Source organism: Trematosphaeria pertusa, assembly GCF_010094035.1.
Source record: "Trematosphaeria pertusa strain CBS 122368 unplaced genomic scaffold BU26scaffold_5, whole genome shotgun sequence".
NCBI classification, from domain to species: Eukaryota; Fungi; Ascomycota; class Dothideomycetes; order Pleosporales; family Trematosphaeriaceae; genus Trematosphaeria; species Trematosphaeria pertusa.
This window is the reverse complement of record NW_022987216.1, coordinates 1,286,838-1,303,022: the sequence shown is the minus strand read 5'-3', so window position 1 is coordinate 1,303,022 and position 16,185 is coordinate 1,286,838. Positions and strand designations below refer to the sequence as shown.

The window sequence follows — 16,185 nt, the reverse complement described above, 5'->3', positions numbered from 1 at the left end:
CAACCACTTGTCCTATGGCCGCGGTTCCACGTGAGGTATATTGATGCATTAGCCCAGCGGCTCGGTCTGCAAGCATGTGGCATGCAACCCACGGCGCTCTTAAATAGGCATCGGCTGGAGGTATATGAGGTGTGACCTGGTAGTCCTTGTGCTTCCCACTTGTTTCTTCTTGCCTTAGTGGGACCCCCGTCGTCGCAGGACCGACACGTTTTTTCTTCTCCAAACCCTTGGGACAGAAGAGAACGGGTAGTTCTGGATCTTGATTTAATCCCTCGAGTCCCGTCCACCTGGTCAGCGAAAGATGGATGCAGAGACGCTGTACACCCTGGCCTTTTGGACTGCAAGCGTGCTGTATGTCGTGAATAGTCTTGGGATCGACTCTTACGTAGGTGACACTGCTTCGTTCCTTTCCGAATTGGCGCTAACAGTATCGGAAGGTCTTCAACGGGTCCCCGTACGCAAAGTTCGGGAAATTTCTGTCGAGCGTCGGGATTGTCATCAACGATTTTGTAGGAGGCTCTTCGTGCGACCGTCGGGTGCCGCAGGGTGTACTGACTTGCGCTTTAGAAATCGGCAAGATACTACAAGCCATGGAACACGACCAAGCCGATCATCGTGTCCACCAAGAAGCAGATCTCGGAGCTTAGCGAAGCCTACACGGTGTTGTCACAGCGGGCTGTGTACGCTGATGCAGGTTGAACCAAGCTTTATCGACCCGATTTTGACTGACGGGTGTAGATGTTCGGCTTTAAGCACACACTGAACAACTTCAACCATAACGAGGTTACCCTCCAAAAGTCCCGCCTTTTCGGTCGCCTCATCCAGGTCAATGGGGTTAGTAACTTGCCTAAGATATATCCATATCTGGCCAACAGGGTGGATGAGAGCATAGCGGAAATGGTGAACCTCGGCAAGGTGGATGAAAGTATGTCGAAGTGTCGCTACCCAATCATGACAATACTGACACGAAGTTACACAGGAGGGATCTCGTTACCGGTAGCGCAGACGGTCCGGACTATCGCGTCGAGGGCCATGTGCGTCTTGTTCTTCGGTGAAAAGCTCTGTACGCGCATGTGACTCTCTTTCGTAGCCCCAGCTGTCCTAACACAAGGTAGCTCATGATCAGGTCTTCGCTGACGCCCTGTTGCGTCATCCGAAGGAGATGGTCTCTTGCATGGCAGCCTTCCAGGTGACGCCTTCTTTTCTCTCTCCGTAGGCCACCTCGTCATTCCTCTAGGTTGAGCTTGGCTAACCCAACGGTAGGATTATCCATAGTATCTTGACCAAGCGAGGCGAAGCACAGGACATCATTTTGAAGCGTCTGGCGGACATAATGGGATCCGGCCGTGGTACGTGGGATGAGGAGCCGCGCATGAAGGAAGTAAGTACTGAGAATGTTGGATGACCGCAGCTCCGAAAGACGTGGCGCGCTAACGCTAATATTAGCTCACATTAGCGTGGAACATGGTAGCACTTACTGAAGGCAGTGAGTACTGGCAGGGGCCAGACCACCTTGCTCAGTCTCTGCTCGGTATCTGGTTCGCGGCAGCGCACCAGCCATGGATGAACCTAGACTTCATCATGCTTCAGCTTAGCGTCCGCCCAGATATCCAAGACGCTCTGAGGGAAGAGATTGGTGACCAAGAATCCCTGAATTACGAGCGACTGCAGAGCCTTCCGCTGCTGGATAGCTTCATCAAGGAGACCGTGCGGTTGCATCCTCTCGATACTAGTAGGTGTCTCCCGGTGTCGAAGAGACCCAGGTGCTAACGGCGACAGTGGCTGTCCGAAGAAAGGCTCTGAAGGATTACACCTTTTCGGGCGGCACACCCTTCTGCCCATCCGGTTCCACGGTCTGCGTGTCCTCGTACGACATGATGCACAACGAGAAGGACTACCCGCGTCCGAACGATTTCCAACCAAGACGATTCGTGGACACGGATTCGCCAGTCCGGGGCACCAAGTTCACCGAGGTATCCGAAAAGTTCCCGGTCTGGGGCTTCGGGTCGTTGGCGTGCCCGGGCCGATTCCACGCTTCAATAGTGCTCAAGCTCATCATCTCGCACTTCGTGATGCGATATGACTTGAGCCTGGAGAACGAGAAGGAGAGGACGCTGTGGTCGTGGGAGACGTTCACCATGCCGTATGAGTCCACAAGGTTTATTTTGAAGGAGCGGTCTTCCTGTTAGGCCTCGAATTTCGGCGTTGCTCTGCATTTCGGAGGGTCGTCGGTTGAGTTTGGTAGCCGCATGTTGCCACGAATTTGACGATTGAACGATGGCCGGGCGATGGGGGGTTATTTGCTTCGGAGTCAGTCGATGAATTTATGCTTTTCCTGGGTAGGATACGATGGATGGCGTATCTGCGTGAGTTCGCGTGCCTATGACCTAATATACTCCGCACAAGACCCTACGGAGCCAGCGTGGGAGGACCGCTCATCCGCGAGATAGGCTGCAAGACTGATGAGGAGACTGATTGCTGAAGCCTCTGTCGGAAACCACTCCCTGCATTTAGACGTGTGGTAGGTCTTGATGACTGGCGACATTCGGGCGAGACACCTGGGCAATTTCAGGGTGAGCCGAAACCGAGTTTGGTACTATACCGCATTGGGCCTAGCACTCACCAGTCTCTGATGATCCTCCGCTACAATCCTCATGCTTCTCTATCTCGCTTCCATTTCCGTTAGGCTTTCCTTTGTACCACGGTGCTTCCTCACAAGGTAAAGCGGTAGCCTCTATCGATAATGAGTGGCTTCCTCTTCGGCGGAACAGTTGCATTGTACACCACACTCCAAGATTGGACTGTTCTGAACAATACACATGCAATTTTGTGACAACAGAGGAGGCGGCCCAGTGCGCTGATCCGGAACAGAACGCTGCGAAACAAAACGATTTACCTCAAGACACATAAGGTCTGGTCTCTTGAGCTACTCGACCACCTTTCCTCATTCAATCTGTCCGGCTTCCCGCTCTGTGTCAAATTCTGATAGAAGAGCAACTTACCTCCGTTCAACGTCCCTTTGCATTCTTCGACATTGTTCATGCATATCCCTCACGGCCGCGAAAAGCGGCCAACATTGTGACTACGCATAGACTCACCATATATGTCGTTTCTCTACCCCATTTCTCCTAAACCCATTACAACCCACTCTACACAACAACGGCAGCAACAGCGACCCACCCAGACACAATGAGCACCCCATCTCTGCCAACTCAAGCGGAGTACTTCTGCACCCGGGTCCTCCCCCTTACAGCTACATACAAGCGCCCAGCGTCTGGAACGCAGTGCTCAATCTGCTGCGAGGAGCTCCGCGAACAAGGCCACACTCACAGCGTTGTCATCTTGACCGACTGTTACCACTTCTTCCATACGGCATGCATCTTGCCCTGGTTCACAGGCTCAAACCAACGCCGCGGCTCATGCCCAAACTGCCGTCGCGAGCTGTTCGTCCCGGATCGCTTGTCTGTTCCGCCCGATGAAGCTGACGTACTCCCAGGGGTGCTTGAATTACAAGAGAGGGTCGAAGGAATGGACCGAACGCTAGACCGCATGCTGCAGCGACGCCTACGCGCCAATGATAGGACAGATCGTGCTGCAGCGCAGCTCCGCCGAGAAGATGCAGAACACCCACCGCAACAATCCTCCGAGCCGTCGCGACTAGAGCGCATGGTTGAGCAAGCGGACGCGGTTACTTTCGCGGGTGCTAACCAGCAGCCGCAGTCACTATCACGGGAACCTCCCAACCCGCCGCCGTCTGGGCTACATCGTGGCCAGCAACGCCGAGTCATGATGCAGGGGGTACGCAATGGGCAGCTGGAGCCCTCCGAATGGAATCTACCCTACGAGCAAGCACGCGCTCTCGCAGAATCTCGGAGAAATCCTGGGCCCACCAGCGAACAGCGCGCTCAAGCCCGCGGTGAAACCTCCTCCATGAACCACTGGGAGCGGGAAGCGTTCCGACAACGAAGCCGCGCGGAGCAACAGCGGCAGGTGCTTGCGGATCGGGAACGGAGAGAGCGCCAGATATCCAGCATCCAAGCTCAAGTGGCTGAACTGCGCCGCGAGACTGTCCGGAGCAACGAGGTGAATGCAAATACCCTAGCCATGCTTCGATCACGCGGCTTGGTGCACGACAATAGTAACAGTCGACGTCTGCCCGAGGCATCAATGCCCCCAGTGCAGTCTTGGTCACCTGGTCCCGAGCGGCGTAACTTTAGTGGGGAAGAAAGCCGCCGACATCTAGGTGAGATTGATCGTGTTCTGGAAGAGATACGACGGCTTTATGGCGTCTGGAGAGGAGGGTCAGCGCATGGCTAGCTGACTACGCAATGTAGGGAGTATCAGGAGCATTGCACCAGGTAGAAAGCTATGAAATTATTGACAGAGATTTAGTTTCTCTATTGGATGTCAAACAGCCCCTTTCCTGCAAATACTATCCAGAGCCCTGCGAATTTGAATTAGAGCATTTGCTCACATTCAAAATCTGTCTCCTCCAATTAGCTCCGTTCTCGTGTTTAAGTTTAGAAACTACGAATGCGATCAGGTAAGTACTATCTCCTAGGGACAAGCTGCCCCCACGTCTCAGATGCCCTTGTTCAGCGACCGCCTACTTCTAAACACGTCCTATGTGGCATCTCTTGCCCTTCATCATCTCAAGTGTTCTGCCTACAAACGACGCTCGTCAATTCATGCAGGGCAACCTGCGCTTTTGTTTCTCCGGCTTTGCTTCCATGCGCCTTTATTGTGCAAGCACATCGCCTCACAACTCGAGCCCCTTTTTCATTCTCAACTTATAAAGCCCCTTCCATCAATTACCAGCTCCTCACAACCCCTTCCCCATCCATCCACCCATCCATCCACAAACCATGCCCCCACCAGCCTTCCCAAGCATCCTTCCTCTGCACCAGCGTGATCCCCCTCTCCAGCACGCCCGACCGGCCCGCCTCCTCCACCCCCTGCACAATCTGCTGCGAGACCCTGGGCCCAGAACCCACAGACAGCATCGTCCTCCTGCGGCCGTGCCGCCATTTCTTCCACACGGAATGCATTTTAGCTTGGTTCACCGGGATGAACCAGCGGCGGGGCTCGTGTCCGAACTGCAGGCGCGAGCTTTTCGAGCCGGAGAGGCTGCGGTTTGAGAGCGCGCAACGCGGTAATACGCGTGTTGCCGCACTGCGAGATACGCGTCCTGCGGAGGAGGATATCGATGTTAGGGCAGCTGTAGCTGCGCCGCTTGCACGGCTAAGCACCAACGCAAGCCCACCACGGCCGCATCGCTTCGCCGCTGTCACGGCCGAAAACCGCAAACTGTGGGAGTGCGTCCAAAGCGCATTCGCCCGCAAATGGGCTGAGTTCACTGGAGACTTGTCCATCATCCGCTGGCAGGAAATCGTAAACACCGCCTGCGCCGCCTTCTCCCAGCACTTCGACGCTACCAACCCGCTCAGCGGCTACATCACGCTAGACTCACTCATTAACCTCAGCGCATGTGCTGCGCTCGTCGAGCATTGCGCTGAGCCTGAGCGTGTCGGCATCCGGCATTCTGACTTTAACACTTTGGTGACGCTGGCGGGGAGGAAGCTAAGGCGCGTTCAGTCGAGCTATCGCTCGGTCCCTGTCCAGTATGAGCGCCTCTTGAACTACAAGGACCCTGTGGGTGCGCATCAGCTTACTGAGTATCAGGTTCGAGAGGACGAGATGCGGGCGCGGTGGATTGTTGGGCTGCGAGTGAGGACTAGGGGTCTAGGAGCAGACCCGTACGGACGGATTAATATCTAGAGCATCAAAGTAACCCTGAGACGGGAGGTGCCGTCTTTCCATAATAGAAATAGAATAGTGGCTTTAGAAATATTGATAGATTCCAGCTATGTACGATGATGGTATCTTGGGGACTATATGCGACCTAACCCGACGCTCCCTGCGCTCAATAACATGCCGTTTCTCGTCATTAGTCATTACCCTGGCCGAGGTTCTAGCTCTAGCAGTTCAGGTTGATAGCTGTGCACAAGCAAGTTAGCACACTTATTATTTTTTTAATTTAGATATCTTGAAGGGGTTGGCTTACCATTAGCGTACAGGGCATATGTATCGGCGTTGTTGAGCGCTTGGCTCGTCGACAGTCTCGACGCAGCGGACCACCCATAAGCGATATCATCAGTGCCCGGGCTGTAGACACCAGGGGCGTGAGTCTCCTCGTGCAGCACAGTGGTGGCCTGGTCCTGAGCATGGCAGCTGCTTGCAAGGGCTGGGAGCGCGCTGAAGAAGAGGTCGCAATAGGTGATGAAGTTCTGCGAGGGCACCGTGTAGGCAAGCACGTTGGAAGAGCATCCCTGGTACGGGTCATTGCAGTTGGTCGAGGTGGCGCTCCCGGAACCGCCGCAGTCGCTGGATACGGCCCTCAAGCGAGCAGAGACCGTACTCCTGGTGCTGCTTGCCGTCGATTTAAAGTAGGTGTCGAGCTTAGTGCCGGAGGAGGCGGCTGAGGCGGCGGCAGTGGCGAGCTGCGCGCAGTTGGACAGCGCGGTCCTGACCGCGGAGAGCTTGGAGCCCGTGCAGCTGGAGCCGAGGGTGGTGCGCTTGGTGATGGCCTTGGCGACGGTAGCGGCTACAGCGCCGTCGATGGTCATTGTGAGCTTGTTAGAGTCGTAGGGGAGGGTGCCGGCGAGCTCGGTAGAGTCGGCTTCGGCATAGGGGAGCTGGCCCTGCGCGAAGACATCGAAGTCGCCGCCATCGGTCAGGGTATGGAGCGCAGCCGTCTCAACAGTGACTTCTTTCGTCTCTCCGGCTGCCAGAGTGGTGAAGTCATCCGTAGTCAGGCCGGTGGTCAATAGCCGGATCTTGATGCCCTCGAAAGGAACCTGTGTGCCTATAGACAATGTTAGATTGATTTCCTGTTTGAGAAGACCTAGTATGAAAGAAAGAAAGCCGGATAAAGACATGTGCCGAAAAGGGATGAAGAATGCTAAGCTCAAGAAAGTGCAATCTATCGTGCATCGGGCTTGCAGATAGGCTCGCCTAAGTAGGACTGGAATCCTCCCGTGCGGCATAGCTACCGATGGGCACCGCTTAGGGCGGATTACGAGAAGTGAACTTACTGCCGGCGCTAGAGTACATAGTGACCTTCTCCACGGGGTTGACTTCATCCAGAAAGGTGCCCTTGCTCAAGAGGTTGAGCGTCGTTTGCCCATTGTTTGTCACAGCCACCTTAACCTCAGAGTTACCCGAGGCAGTCAGCACGACGCTCAAAGGGGACTCCCGCTTGTTGAGATCAACAGAAGCGGCGATGGCGTAGGAAGCCAAAGCGGCGAGGGTCAACTGAGTGAATCCCTTCATGGTGGAGGTAAGGCCTGGAGGAACGAAGGATGAGAAGCTGGGGGAGGAAGCGACGGAAACGAGCTGGCGATCAGTAGATGGTGGTCAAGTTCTCAAGGAGCATATGCGGAGCTTTATAGTTGATAGAACCTGTGTATTCCAGGGAGATTTGCGGAGCAGTCCGCCACCCGGTCCCAGGAATCATGGCGCGGTGGATAAACCGAGCTCTGGAGCATGTCCAATTTGGGCAGCTAGCGCAGTTTGCTGGCATAAATCTTGGGGTTTCCAAATGATCGTCTCTGTAGACGTAGTGGGGGCGTTTCCGCGAAAAGTCTCCAGCAGGGCGGAAGAGCTATGCGAAACAAGACGTTTCATTGGAGGGTTTCGGCGAAACAAGGCTGCGTCTGTTCCTCTATGGAGGCGACAGCGGGACAGTGACGGGATGTGGAAGGTCGTTGACCATGGCTAACGGGTGCCAGATGATAAGGAGCATGGAGTGTAAGGCCTTCGTGCAATGCGACGACGATAGACAATCTGTATGGTGCATCAACGCCTGTCGATCATTCAGATATAGATTAAGGGAACAAGGTAACGTCTTGGCGCGGAGGATTGTTTCGAGGCCTGGCTGTGATAGGGCAGCAAGCGTGGCGATGACAGCGGCCGTTTCACAGGGAGCAAGCTTCTTGAATTCCCCGTGCGGCTGCTTGTCAGCTTAGCAGCCGATGAGAAGCATCCCTGGAGGGCTTAAGGAACAGGCGAAAAGCTACGGTATGGTGGAGCGGCGAGAGGCAGGCATGTCGGCACCCGATCGGCGCCTACCCGGCAATTGGCCTGGTGACATTGTTCCCTGCGTTGTTGCCATCGTCTTCCAATGCTTGACGGAGCGGCTTTATCTCCTATATTGCTGATTAGCAGCGTAGCAGGGCGTGCTCTGCTGGCATAGAGATCAGCCAGAGTAGCCGCGCTACCGGGGCGGTTGCAGACGCGGCTGGCACACGCATGACGAGTGCGTGGCACAGGGAGGGAGGAGGGGATCGGGATGAGGCCGACGACGAGGTGGAGTGGGCGTGGAGCGAAGGTTGGCAGAGGATGGCAGCCCTGGAGGATGACGGGAAGGTGGTGCGGCGACGCGAACGGCGGGGGGCCAGCCAGATGGAGGAAAGCGCGAGCCACGACAACGCGCGGAAAGTGGCAGTGACGACGGTGGGCACAGCTAAAACAACAGATGGCATGTTTCCCCGATCCCGTGAGAACGCGTGCCTCGTTTCACCTTCCTCTGCGGCGCATGATTTGCGCCCAGTTGATTTACGATTAATCTATCTTAGCGCACCAGAGACGACGGTGTTTGAGAAGGTCTCGGGCCTCTACTGTACCCCGCCGTGGCGACGTGTATATTGGTCGCCATCCACCTGCTTCATTCGCCCTTGATATATATGAAAAGCTTAGAGATGGTCGGGAGCAGCGGAATGCCATCATGGCGCGGGGCGGCCAGCTGTCCTTCATGCGTCGCGCTGCGTCTTCGTGCCCTGCCCTTCCATCACGTCCATACAAACGCCGCTTACACATGATACTGCGAGATCATTGCAGGTTTGCTGCTTTTCTGCCATTCGAGCAACTCGAAAGATTGGAGTGCATCGCTCCTGCCCTTCACGGTTAGCCGGTCGCGCCTCTCCTACCTCACACCTAGCTATCGCGCTATCCCAGGAGCCCATTGTAACACAACTACAAGCACACTGCCACTTCGCGAGAGCCCTTCCCTAGGAATACTATCCTCGACACTATCCCGTCGACGCGATCCCGATGAACGGCCGAACCGCAGTCATCGCAGCCGCAGCCGTCACCATCCTCGGCGGCCTCTACTTCTTCTCCACGCCTTCCTCGAGCAGCTTCAGCATGTCAACCTCACCATCCGCCTCTTCCGAAGTCCCCGGTCTAGAGTTCAAGCTCTCGCAAATCTCGCGAAGTCCGCCGTCGCTCCTGGTCACCCTAAAGAACAACAATCCGGAGACACCCTTCACAATCCTGAAATGGGGCACGCCGCTGGATCCCCAAGCCTCAAACCTCGGCGTCTTCAAGCTCGTTGACGCAGAGTCTGGAAAAGAGGTGCCAACAGACATCATCAAGATCGCAAGGAAGATGCCGCCCTCGCGGGAGGACATGGTGACCGTCGCGCCAGGCACCGAAGAAGCAACCGAAGTCGTCTTCGACAAGCCGTGGATGCCAAACAAGAAGCCGGCCAAATACAAGGTCAAAGCCGAGGGCGAATTCATGGGCGTCTGGGACAAATACGGCGGGGATGTGCAGGAGAGCGATATGGAAGCATACACGGACAGCCCATTAAGCGGGCGCGCATTCAAAAGCAACGAGCAAGTCATGTTGGTGGATTAAGACCTTCTAAACATCAATGCCATCTTCATCCTGTACATTCTCCGCTCTTGCCCTGTTTCCCCCGAGAAATCAAGACGTTACCTACTATTGAAGGCCCCCGGCTCTGCATCGGATCGCTTGCTTGATGACCCAGGCTTTGATGAGGCAACATGCATCATTCATATTAGCACGCACACCCCCCATCGCCACTATCAAGCCTCGCAGTTCCATGCCAATCTATCTTATCTTTCACTCTAGACCCTTGTATCTTCGGCCGCTGCGCATCTGTTCTGCATGCTTGCGTGCATCTTCATGCGGCATTACGAGAATCACCGTTTCCTTGGCCGGGGCTTCCCTTCTCCATGCCCGACTCTCGCTACTAATCACCTTTCGTTCGCCACCAATTATAGAGGTAGTAAGCAGATTCCGCTTGCCTATACTCGGAAGCTTGCGGCCCTTCATCAAGCGACACGCACATGACCACAACATAATATGAAGGAATTTTTGTTTTAGCTGGTACTCTACATGTAGCACGCCCGCATCTTCTTTGCGGCGAGGTTAGACAAGTTACTAGCTACACGAGGTATGCGCTGTACCCCACCGAAGCGCAGGTGCCCATATCTTGCCGTCCTACACGTTCGACCATTTTATACAAGCACTTCCGGACCACGAGCTCTTTAGGCCTATAAGAAACCGGCGACGAAGGGCTAACCGGAGCTGTACTGTTGCTCTTGATAATGCATTGGGACTAGCAATCCCAACAGAATGTATCCGTCTCGTTAGTTTTCCATCAACGGAAGGCTAAAAGGGGCGGACGCCATGGAAAAGAGACTCCAGATCTCAATGGCAACACACTGACGCCCTTGCACTGTATGGTATTGGCCTGTGGCTGGAGTTGTATCGGTGAGGTGATTGGAGACTATATCGTTAAATTCGGCGTGCCGTTCGTCTCGCTTGCGCTCATATACAGAACACATGATGGGTCGTGCTGGGTCGGATACCTCGGACTGCTCTGGCCGTCTCGCTGGACTCTGGCTGCTTGATATATTGTATCAAGTTCTGGGGCCCGCAGCGGTTCACGCGTGGGGCGGTGGTGGGCAGAGCGCCTACGATCTTTCAAGCGGCATCAGACCTGAAGCTCGTTGTGAAAGAGACAGAGGGTGGTAACTTGAGTACTGTCCAGAGGAAGTGGAAGTACGGCTTTCGGTTCAGTCGGCGGCTAGGCCAGGATGAGCGTGAGATGTTCAGCGGTCTCGTGCGGGAGAATGAGTGTGTCTCGTGGAAGGAGTTGTCTAGAGCGATTGGAACGGAGGATGACTCGCTGGGAGGGGAAATTATCCACGAGGTGTAATGGTGAGCACACTCTGCTCTGACGGTTTGCGAGGATCGTCAGAGGTACAGCCGTCTCAGATGTTTCCTCACAGAACGACTCAGGCTCTTCTTCATTCGTTCTTTCTTCCGGATAATCAATAGCCTAGAGATTCATCTCCTGCCAAAGTTTTCGTACGCTCTGTCTTTGATTCCTCCTTTCTGTCTCAACATGAACGGTGTCTGGCCGCCAGTCGAGGGACTAAAGCTATTGCCTGCTTCTCCATAATGCAAGACTTTCGGCAATAGCATTCTTTGATGTTGATACCGCCGGGTACTGTCACCCGCTTGAATAAGAGGTCGTGAGGGCGTATGAGTGAGAATCTAGGTGCTAGGGTAGAGGCATTAGAGCCTGGCGGGGGGACGTCTGTGCAAGCCATACCCACTCTGAGTCCCAAAAACCGTGCTGTAGACCGTACTTGTATGAGGCCAGAGGTCTTCATGGCCCTTGGCTAGCCCGGAAGTGGGCTTTGAATGATTCTCCAATAAACTTTGAGAATCCTTCTCTTACCCATCCTATCCAGTATATACAATGCTATTACCACCGTCACCTTCTCATCCAGCAACCCAATCCCTCTCCTCTTCCCTAGCATCCTCCAACCCGCCCCTACCCCCAAACCACTTCCTGTCCCCCCACGGCCAAAGAACCGCAATAACCTTCCCTCTCACCAGCGCCAACGGCACCGCCCCAAAAACCCTACTATCCCTACTCCACTCCAAATTATCACCCGCGACCCAACAATGCCCCTCCGGCACCCTAATCACCTCGTCCCTCACCCTTGCCCACTCGCCCTCCTTGTCCGCCTTCCCCAGATCCTCATCCCGCCGGCCCGGCGTCACCACGGACACGAAATCGCCCGGCATGCCGATCACCCGCTTGCAGCCGTTGGTGGACGGGTTCACCGGGTGCACGTAGGTTATTATGTCGCCGACGTGGATGTTGCGACCGCGCCTGTGCAGCCGCGATTCGAGGATCAATGGCGTGCCGAGGTAGCCGTGCGAGATAGTGGGCACCATGGAGACGCCATGTGTTGGGCCGATGGAGCCGATGTAGGAGATGAAGGTGTGGACCGTGAGGAGGCCGCCGTAGGCATAGAGGATTATGGTCCATGGGCGATGCGGAGGAGGTGCGGGAGCGGCGTTGGAGTAGAGGGGCCGCGTTGACGGGCGTAGGATGGGGCGCGCAGAGGGTGCTTGCGGGCGGACGCGGAGGTGGGGCAGGTGCGAGGGGATGCGGAGGCGTGGAGGGAGCATTGCAGCAGAGTGAGAGGCTGTCGCTACCGCATTGGCATGATTGGTATCTAAGGGCGCGCGGGCGGCGGGCAATTGAGCGATGCGTGGTGGACTCCTCTCGAGCGCGTTAGTTCATGCAAAACGGTCGGAGCGCCAAGACCCTTAACTCCGGCTACCTCCGTATAACATCATTTCGAGCTCTCCACCCTTCCCGATCCTCAAACTCTGCCAATTCAAGATGATAACAAATGATGAAGTAGTGGGGCTGAAGAGCCCAGAGCAAGCAATCCCGAGGTAGGGACCATACTGTTGTATCACGAAGCCGTCTATCAACGCTAAAGCTTCCAAGGCCAGCGCCCACCGGCTTCGAAGGCGAAGCGCAACTGAGCGATGCTGTAAGAGGTGCTTTCTATTCCTTCATTCCTTTCCCCCCCTCCTTTTTGCTACCTTGAGCACCTCCTCTATCCAAGTCCTCTTTTCACAATTCAAAGATCTCATAACGACCTACCACGACCTCAACCCCACCGCCATCGACATCCTCGAAGAAGAACCCTCGCCCCTCGAATTCATGCGCTATGTCGCCCGCAATCGGCCCTTCATCATCCGCAACGGAGCCTGGGACTGGAAAGCCCGGAAGAGATGGAACGCTCGCTATCTCGCGGAAGTAATGCAAGGCCAGAACGTGAACGTCGCCATTACGCCGCACGGAAATGCAGACTCCGTCGCTGAGCTTGAAAGCAGCGGAATGGTGTTCGTAAAGCCGTACGAGCGCGAAGAGCCCTTCGCCGCCGTCCTCAGCCACATCCAGCGCCAGGAACTCGACCCCTCCTATCAAGGCCCAACCCGCTACGCACAAACGCAGAACGACAACCTCCGCACCGAATACACAACCCTCTTCTCCGACGTTCCCCACTCTATCCCCTTCGCCCGCGTAGCCCTGCAAAAAGAGCCCGATGCTATCAATTTCTGGCTCGGCAACAAGAAGAGCACGACGGCGTTGCACAAAGACAACTACGAGAATATATACGTCCAGATCCTGGGGAAGAAGCACTTCGCCCTGCTACCGCCTGTGGAAAGCGCATGCGTGAATGAGAAAGCGGTGCTGGCGGGGACGTATAGGCTGAGAGATGAAGGTGTGGAGGGAGAAGAGGTGCAGAAGGAGGGCTTGGTTATTGCGGTGGATGAACCGGACGAGTATGTCCCCTTTGCGACTTGGGACCCGGACCGCCCCGTGGAAAACACAACTCGTTTCTCGGAGTGCTCGCTCCCCTTGCGTGTGACGCTCGAGGAAGGAGACATGTTATACCTCCCCGCGCTGTGGTACCACAAGGTTTCGCAGTCGTGTTCCGAGGAGGGAATATGTTGCGCTGTGAACTACTGGTACGACCTTGACTTCAGCGGTGGGTTTTGGGCAATGGCGAACTTCGTTCGAGGAGTAGGACTGCTTAGTCTAAAAGAAGACGCGAACAAAGGCGGAGTAGAGAAGACGCAGAGGTCGAAAGGCTGAGATAACGGGAAGTGATGTAATTAATATTAGGGGTATCTTTGAAGCCCACGACCACAACACCATGCAATGCATCGTGACCGTGCTCCTGGATACTACTTACGCGGCCCAACCTTAACCTTCACACCCACACCCCTCACACTACCCCACACACTCTCGCTCACCCTAATCGGTAGCTTCCTCCCCTTGAGTCTCTGGTCAATAAGCCACATCCCCACAACAAACTCTTCTTTCCGGAGCCTACCCATTCCTCGTCCGTCGACGAGGTCCCACACTTCCTGAAGCACATGCTCCGACAGCCTACTCCTTGTCCAAATCTCCTTTGTCACCAAGTTCAAGACATCAAGCATGGGATCTTCCTCCAGAGCGCGTGTAGGCGAACGCGGGGGTTGCTGCACGAAGATATGCAGACCTTTATTCGCAGCCCAGACACCCTCATACCGCTTGCGCTCACGCTCAGTGATTTGGTCGCGCCAGCGTTTTCGCGTTCCTTCGTGATGCTTATTCGGGTGTTTCCGGCCTATGCCTATTATGCGTGTTCCCTTGCGCTTGTACTTCTCGCTTTCGTCTTCATCGGAAGACGAGGAAGGGTCCTTGCGCATAGTGGTGCGTAGCTTGCCCGTCGGCTGCGGTTTCGGTTTCGGAGGCGATGGAGAGCGATGAAAGGGCGAGTGGTGATGGTTTTGCTGTTTGCGGGTCGGAAGGGGCGGAGTAGCGGTCGCGGAAGGAGCGGGCGAAGCGTTACGTGAGGACGCCAAAGCGGCGCCAACGATGGCGTTGGAGAGACTTTCTCCTGTCATGTGCTTTGAAATTGCTTTGACAGATTCGCGCTGGTAATTGGAATGGTAGAGGGTGCCTCTAGGTGATGTGCCTGAGGTTGAGGCGCGCCGACGAGGGGGCGGCGGGAACTTCTCGGGTGGAGGAATCGGGGACTTTACTGTGGACGATCCTCGCGGTTTAGGTGGTAATGGGGTCGCCGTCTTCAGTCTGGTCTCAGTCCGAGGAGTTTCCGACCTAGACTTTGCAGAGCGTCGCGGCGGGGGCAGGCTAGGCTTGGGCTTCTCCTGTTCCTGTGCCTGTTCCTGTTCCTGTTCCTCTTGTGCTGATACAAACGAAGAGGGCGAAGAAGGAACGTCATTACTCCCCAAAGATGACGAGAGTCTCCTATGAAATGAAGCTGAGTGCGTCACGTCCTCCGATTTAGGCCGCGCCTGCCGAGACGCCCTCCTCAACGGCGGCTTCGGTCGCGAGGTTGTAGCTTTTACTGTAGCCAGCTGTGCGGGCTTCTGCCTAATGGGAGGCGTCCCAAGAGAATCCTTCCGCAACATGCTAAAGCTTCCGCCGTCTCCCACGCCGTCCGTTGAAGGGAGAAGATCTAGATGTGGCTTCGGTTTCGGCTTGACCGGCGGAGCACTTTTAGTCTTCTTCCTTTCTAGGGGCTCATCATTTGGTTCTGGAGGCAGATTGAACTTGCGCTGCGGCTTTGGTGATCGAACAGGAGGCGGGGCTTTCTGTGCGACAAGCAAGGGCGAGGCTGGCGGCTTCGAAGGGGTAGTTGGCCGGTTCTGCTCGTACATCTTCACCAGTGAGGTGGTGGGTGGAATCGGAGTGTCATCAGTGGCTCTTGTATCTTCTATAGGCGCCCGAACTGTGCTCGCGGCCGACTCGGACCCAATGCTCCCCCTCCTCTTCGGCGGTGGCAGGCTCGGTTTCTTCGAGTCTAGCCGCGCGAGCCGGTTTCCCACACTGCCGGGAGGGGGGAGTATGTCAGGCTCGTTTGCATCCATTTCACTCGTTATGGGCGCCGTCGTAGCTTGCGGTATCGGTTTCATCGGGCTGTATCTCGCGGCTGCTAGTTTCGCTGCGATGTTCGACGGAGACGGCGTCCGCTCAGCACAGTCGACAGGCACCGCCAGTGTACTGGAGCTGCTTGAATGGCTGGGCGGATTCGGCCTGCCCACGCTCCGTGTGCTTCCACCAGTCCAATCCCTCCTCAGCGGAGAAGCGTTCCCAGGCGGGATGGTATTCCGCGGTGTGCCCGTGCCTACTTTCGTAGCAGCCAGCAGCGCACCATCGCTCCCTCCAGTATACGTGTTTACCTGCGGCTTCGGCTTTATCGGCGGCTTCGAGAAGGCTGAAGAGGCACCGCGGAGGGCAGCATCACGGACATTGTACTGCGTGTCGTTGGTAGTCTGCGGGACTTGGGGGCTGTTGCGGGCGCTGCTTGCGGAGCTCATCGAGTCCCCATCGGACTTGGGCGGATGACGTAGGGAGCGTGATTAAGGGTCTCGAAGCCTGCATAGAGAATGCAGCAGCTGTCAGAAGGCCGAGGACGCAAGTTGAGCGAAAGTCTGCGGGGGGAACGAGTGCAGCATCCCGCGGGCGGTACGGTTCCAGGACAA

At 55.8% G+C, this 16,185-nt stretch overlaps 8 protein-coding genes across 8 annotated transcripts; 5 read left to right on the top strand and 3 right to left on the bottom strand.

The window, feature by feature from the left end:
* The first annotated feature begins 142 nt into the window (after positions 1–142).
* Positions 143–2,374, top strand: BU26DRAFT_517733 (cytochrome P450). Its single transcript, XM_033828644.1, has 9 exons — positions 143–385; positions 438–509; positions 568–690; positions 739–925; positions 980–1,063; positions 1,116–1,212; positions 1,264–1,381; positions 1,447–1,732; positions 1,780–2,374. The coding sequence occupies exons 1-9, from the start codon at positions 302–304 to the stop codon at positions 2,187–2,189; spliced, it is 1,461 nt and encodes a 486-aa protein (XP_033685987.1). The 5' UTR covers positions 143–301; the 3' UTR covers positions 2,190–2,374.
* Positions 2,375–3,189: 815 nt separating this feature from the next.
* On the top strand, positions 3,190–4,317 carry BU26DRAFT_562943 (uncharacterized protein; the record flags this gene model as incomplete). The annotated part of the gene is made up of 1 exon (XM_033833096.1): positions 3,190–4,317. The coding sequence occupies one exon, from the start codon at positions 3,190–3,192 to the stop codon at positions 4,315–4,317; it is 1,128 nt and encodes a 375-aa protein (XP_033685986.1).
* Positions 4,318–5,067: 750 nt separating this feature from the next.
* Positions 5,068–5,778, top strand: BU26DRAFT_562942 (uncharacterized protein; the record flags this gene model as incomplete). The annotated part of the gene is made up of 1 exon (XM_033833095.1): positions 5,068–5,778. One exon carries the CDS (start codon positions 5,068–5,070, stop codon positions 5,776–5,778), a length of 711 nt encoding a protein of 236 aa, XP_033685985.1.
* A 199-nt stretch (positions 5,779–5,977) lies between these two features.
* Positions 5,978–7,332, bottom strand: BU26DRAFT_562941 (uncharacterized protein; the record flags this gene model as incomplete). Its single annotated transcript, XM_033833094.1, has 3 exons — positions 5,978–5,997; positions 6,065–6,865; positions 7,095–7,332. 3 exons carry the CDS (start codon positions 7,330–7,332, stop codon positions 5,978–5,980), a joined length of 1,059 nt encoding a protein of 352 aa, XP_033685984.1.
* A 1,580-nt stretch (positions 7,333–8,912) lies between these two features.
* Positions 8,913–9,782, top strand: BU26DRAFT_517730 (uncharacterized protein). Its single transcript, XM_033828643.1, has 2 exons — positions 8,913–8,963; positions 9,041–9,782. Exon 2 carries the CDS (start codon positions 9,112–9,114, stop codon positions 9,697–9,699), a length of 588 nt encoding a protein of 195 aa, XP_033685983.1. The 5' UTR covers positions 8,913–8,963; positions 9,041–9,111; the 3' UTR covers positions 9,700–9,782.
* Positions 9,783–11,128: 1,346 nt separating this feature from the next.
* On the bottom strand, positions 11,129–12,381 carry BU26DRAFT_274085 (LexA/Signal peptidase). The gene has a single exon (XM_033821415.1). The coding sequence runs from the start codon at positions 12,298–12,300 to the stop codon at positions 11,602–11,604; it is 699 nt and encodes a 232-aa protein (XP_033685982.1). The 5' UTR covers positions 12,301–12,381; the 3' UTR covers positions 11,129–11,601.
* A 148-nt stretch (positions 12,382–12,529) lies between these two features.
* On the top strand, positions 12,530–13,833 carry BU26DRAFT_481407 (Clavaminate synthase-like protein). The gene is made up of 2 exons (XM_033825732.1): positions 12,530–12,573; positions 12,629–13,833. Exon 2 carries the CDS (start codon positions 12,848–12,850, stop codon positions 13,784–13,786), a length of 939 nt encoding a protein of 312 aa, XP_033685981.1. The 5' UTR covers positions 12,530–12,573; positions 12,629–12,847; the 3' UTR covers positions 13,787–13,833.
* BU26DRAFT_274067 (uncharacterized protein) lies at positions 13,833–16,169 on the bottom strand. The gene has a single exon (XM_033821414.1). The coding sequence runs from the start codon at positions 16,018–16,020 to the stop codon at positions 13,879–13,881; it is 2,142 nt and encodes a 713-aa protein (XP_033685980.1). The 5' UTR covers positions 16,021–16,169; the 3' UTR covers positions 13,833–13,878.
* Between the last annotated feature and the right edge of the window lie 16 nt (positions 16,170–16,185).

Excerpts from the sequence above, each read along its gene's own strand:
- BU26DRAFT_517733 (XM_033828644.1), top strand. The coding sequence starts at position 302 with ATGGATGCAGAGACGCTGTACACCCTGGCCTTTTGGACTGCAAGCGTG. Across the intron at positions 386-437 it reads GTCTTGGGATCGACTCTTAC|GTCTTCAACGGGTCCCCGTA; the intron begins GTAGGTGACACT and ends CAGTATCGGAAG. Across the intron at positions 1,213-1,263 it reads ACGCCTTCTTTTCTCTCTCC|GATTATCCATAGTATCTTGA; the intron begins GTAGGCCACCTC and ends ACCCAACGGTAG.
- BU26DRAFT_517730 (XM_033828643.1), top strand. The coding sequence starts at position 9,112 with ATGAACGGCCGAACCGCAGTCATCGCAGCCGCAGCCGTCACCATCCTC.
- BU26DRAFT_274085 (XM_033821415.1), bottom strand. The coding sequence starts at position 12,300 with ATGCTCCCTCCACGCCTCCGCATCCCCTCGCACCTGCCCCACCTCCGC.
- BU26DRAFT_481407 (XM_033825732.1), top strand. The coding sequence starts at position 12,848 with ATGCGCTATGTCGCCCGCAATCGGCCCTTCATCATCCGCAACGGAGCC.
- BU26DRAFT_274067 (XM_033821414.1), bottom strand. The coding sequence starts at position 16,020 with ATGAGCTCCGCAAGCAGCGCCCGCAACAGCCCCCAAGTCCCGCAGACT.